The sequence below is a fragment of the Colossoma macropomum genome, unplaced genomic scaffold, assembly GCF_904425465.1.
Source record: "Colossoma macropomum unplaced genomic scaffold, Colossoma_macropomum, whole genome shotgun sequence".
Classification (NCBI taxonomy): Eukaryota; Metazoa; Chordata; class Actinopteri; order Characiformes; family Serrasalmidae; genus Colossoma; species Colossoma macropomum.
In genome coordinates, this window is record NW_023494800.1 from 17,272,164 (window position 1) to 17,275,738 (window position 3,575).

General features: G+C 39.7%; 1 protein-coding gene across 1 annotated transcript; it reads left to right on the forward strand.

Moving 5' to 3' along the window:
- The first annotated feature begins 1,358 nt into the window (after positions 1-1,358).
- On the forward strand, positions 1,359-2,330 carry LOC118820481 (odorant receptor 131-2-like). Its single transcript, XM_036588842.1, has one exon. It carries the CDS (start codon positions 1,359-1,361, stop codon positions 2,328-2,330), a length of 972 nt encoding a protein of 323 aa, XP_036444735.1.
- Positions 2,331-3,575: the final 1,245 nt, after the last annotated feature.

Here is a 3,575-nt window from a genome sequence, read left to right on the forward strand (position 1 = left end):
GTGCTCATTTTACGTGATTTTGGGTTACATAAAACACAAAATACAAATAAAACATTGAACAATTACAGTAACACTGAAATATTTTACATTTTCTCTGTAATACATCCATTGGAGATTGATATATATATATATATATATATATATATATATATATATATATATATATATGAAAATTTCCATCAAACAAATTCAAAAATATTTAAAGAGGAAATTCAGTTTGCAGACACATTCAGTGTCCTGCCCTCTAAAGCAAATATTGCTGTGGCACAACATAAATTTGGTTTCATTTGCATTTTAACCTTTACACAAGGTGGCATCAAACCAATAACTGACAGTGGATTTAGCAGCAAGGAACAGCACAGTGCAGCTGTGTCAGAGGCCTTTGAAATGTCAATAAAAAGGGTTGCAAAATGCTGTCTCTTCTCCAAAGCAGAAGTCATATTGTTTACAGTTAGAGAGAAGGCAGAGACAGAACTAAGACCAGCCCTGACTGGTAGGTAAGTAGTATAATGTAGCAGCAGAAGGATTTAGAGATTTTGAGGATCTGGAGAGCAACAACTATTCAAATTCTAAACATAGTAACTCCAAAAAGGTGACTTTACAAGAGGAGGAAAAATAGCCCTAATGTTCAGTGCCTGTTCCAAGTCATTTTGGACCATTTCTATTGGTCATCTTGAAATCTTTTGATACAGTGTAAAGGGCAGATGGTGATTGTAAAATTTTAAATATGGGTATAAAATGAAGATGGAGAGGTTTTGTCCCAACAACAAATATATATATATATATATTTGACCAGGGACACCCAAACTTTTGCATACAACTGTATTATTCCCATTCCGATATCTATCAAGCCATGCTAAAAAATCACCAAATTTTAGTTTCATAAAAAATAGAAAATATAACTTCCAACAGTAAATAATATTCAAATCATTCAGGCTGGTGTCAGTGTAATTAAAAAAATAGAAAAGCAAATATGGCTCCTTGGCAGCGCAAACACACACACATACATACATACACTTGACACACATATCATTCCCCTAAAGAGACAATGACTGACCCACGCTGTTAAGGCTACATAAGTCCAGGAGTTGGAGGGCTCCTTTCTGTATAGTGGAGAACCACACGCTGCAGCACATGGAAGCATAACAGTCTGTGGCATTTATTCCACCTACAGTGCAGGTCTGTCTCTTATGTCTTCCTTTCCCTTCTTTCCTCTTTTGAATGAAGTTCATTTAAAATAATATCAAGTTAATATCTATGTTGCAATCAAATAAGAAAAATGCTTGCTGTAGCGCAACTCATTTTGGAGTGATTTGTCCTGTGATCTATTGAGACTTATGTTTATTTGTCCATAGCGCATGGCGGAAATCAACAGCACCAATGACAAGCAGCTGTTCACCTATGAACAGGTCTACAAAGTGGACTTTGATGCTGCCACCGGGTCTAAGATTGCAGTGGTGGTCCTGATGTCTCTGTTCTTTGTCTATATAAATGGCATCATGCTTTTTGCTCTAAGGAGCAAGCCTATATTCCATGAGACGCCCCGGTACATTCTGTTTGCCCACATGTTATTCAATGACTCTGTGCTGCTGCTGGTCACGACTGTAATGTATGCTATGTCTCTTGCTCTTCTTCATGTGGCTAAAGGAATCTGCTGGCTGTTAGTCCTGATTTCTTCCTGCACTTTCCAGAATGCTCCTCTGACACTGGCTGTGATGTCCCTGGAGCGCTATGTGGCTATCTGTTACCCTCTGAGGCACTCCACCATTGCCACCCAGAGAAGCACTGCCATTGCTATAGGAATTATTTGGTTCCTCAGCTTCCTGAACTTTTTGATAGACATCATATTTGAATTCATTACTGATCCCAACCAACTAGTTAAGATCACATTTTGCACAAGAGAGAAACTTTTCATGGCCAAGTGGCAGGCTGACAAGGCTCAAGGATTTGAGATTCTTTATTTTCTGTCAGTGACTGTGATCATCATCTTCACCTACATCAGCATTATGGTCGCAGCCAGGTCTGTGTCCTCCCATAAAGACTCTGCTAAGAAAGCCCACAAGACTGTGCTGCTGCACCTCATTCAGCTGGGCCTGTGCCTCACCTCTTTTCTATATGGCACCATAGAGAGAACTCTTTATATGATAACTGGTAGCAGCAGCTCTCTGTTTATACATCTGCGATATCTGAACTTTCTTATTGTCCTGATCCTGCCCCGCTGCCTGAGCCCTCTCATCTATGGACTAAGAGACGATGCCGTATGGCATTTATTCAAATATTATTTCTGCTATGCAACTAGCAAAGTAAAACCTGCAGTCAATGTGCTTTGACTAAAGTGTACAACCAGAATATCAGCTGCCAGCAAGTGACTCAAAGCACAAATGACTATTCAACTGTGTACAAATAGTAGATAAAGAGGAAAACTATGCTGCTAGAATAAGAAATTAAAACATTTTTAAATTGTTATTTCAGTGGTGCCCCCAATAGCTATACATAATTCCACACAAATACAGTTGGGTGACAAAGGAAAAAACTATGTAAAGTGTCTTAGGAAGGTGTTGGGCTTCCCTGAGCCACCAGAACATCTTCAAAGTGCCTTGGCATAGACCAGGGGTGCACCGCTCAGGTCCTGGTGCGACGGTGTCCAGCACAGCTTGGAGGTTTCACTAATCAAACACACCCACTAAGCTGGCAATTAAGCTGAGCGTAATCAAGTGTGTCTAAACAGGTAATTCACCAATCTGTGCTAGACATCGGCCCTGCAGGACCGGAGTTGTACACCCCGGCACAAAATCTCCATAGGTGTTCAGTTGAGTTGAGATCTGGTGAGTGAAGGCCATATGATTTACATCATTTTTATATTCATCAAACCATTTAGTGAGCCGTCTTGGTAGGTGATCAGTCTTCTAATGAAGGGGAAATGTGGGCCTAAATAGTGCCCCCCACTGCATAAAATAGCCTGCTCACTGTAGGGTCTGGAATTCAGGCCTGTACATTTCTTTTGGTGAATGCCACAAATTCACTCACCTATTTGTGAAGAATATTGTGAATGATGACTCATCTGATCATATCAGTTTGTCCACATCTCTGTAGACCGGTGCCTATGGTTTTTAAAGCTCTGAACTCTTAAGTATGCATTTGTCTTTGTAATGAGGGGTTTATGCATGGAAACACCACTGTAATATCCTTCCTTAAGTAGATACGGATGGACTGTTTTTGCTGACACAGTCTGATCACAGTAGCTCCTCAGTTTTTCCTTATGTATTGCACTAATGCACAAGCAACACCATAATTTAATTTCAAACCTATTTACTGACGTCTTTCCCATAGATCTAAATGCGGGTGTCATTTTAGTTCTTGTTTCTAATGAAACACTAGCCAGTTGAGTGGTCTTTGTGACTGAAGCTTATGTCCCAGTAATGAACCCCCTTTCCCAGAACTCTCTTGTTTGGAAACATCTGTCATTACATTTCTCGACTCTTTCATCCAGGTTTTTCTATTAATCTGTCACCAATCTTTATGTGTACATAAGCACCTCTTGAGTAGGCTACATAGGTTGTATTGTCAGAATACAA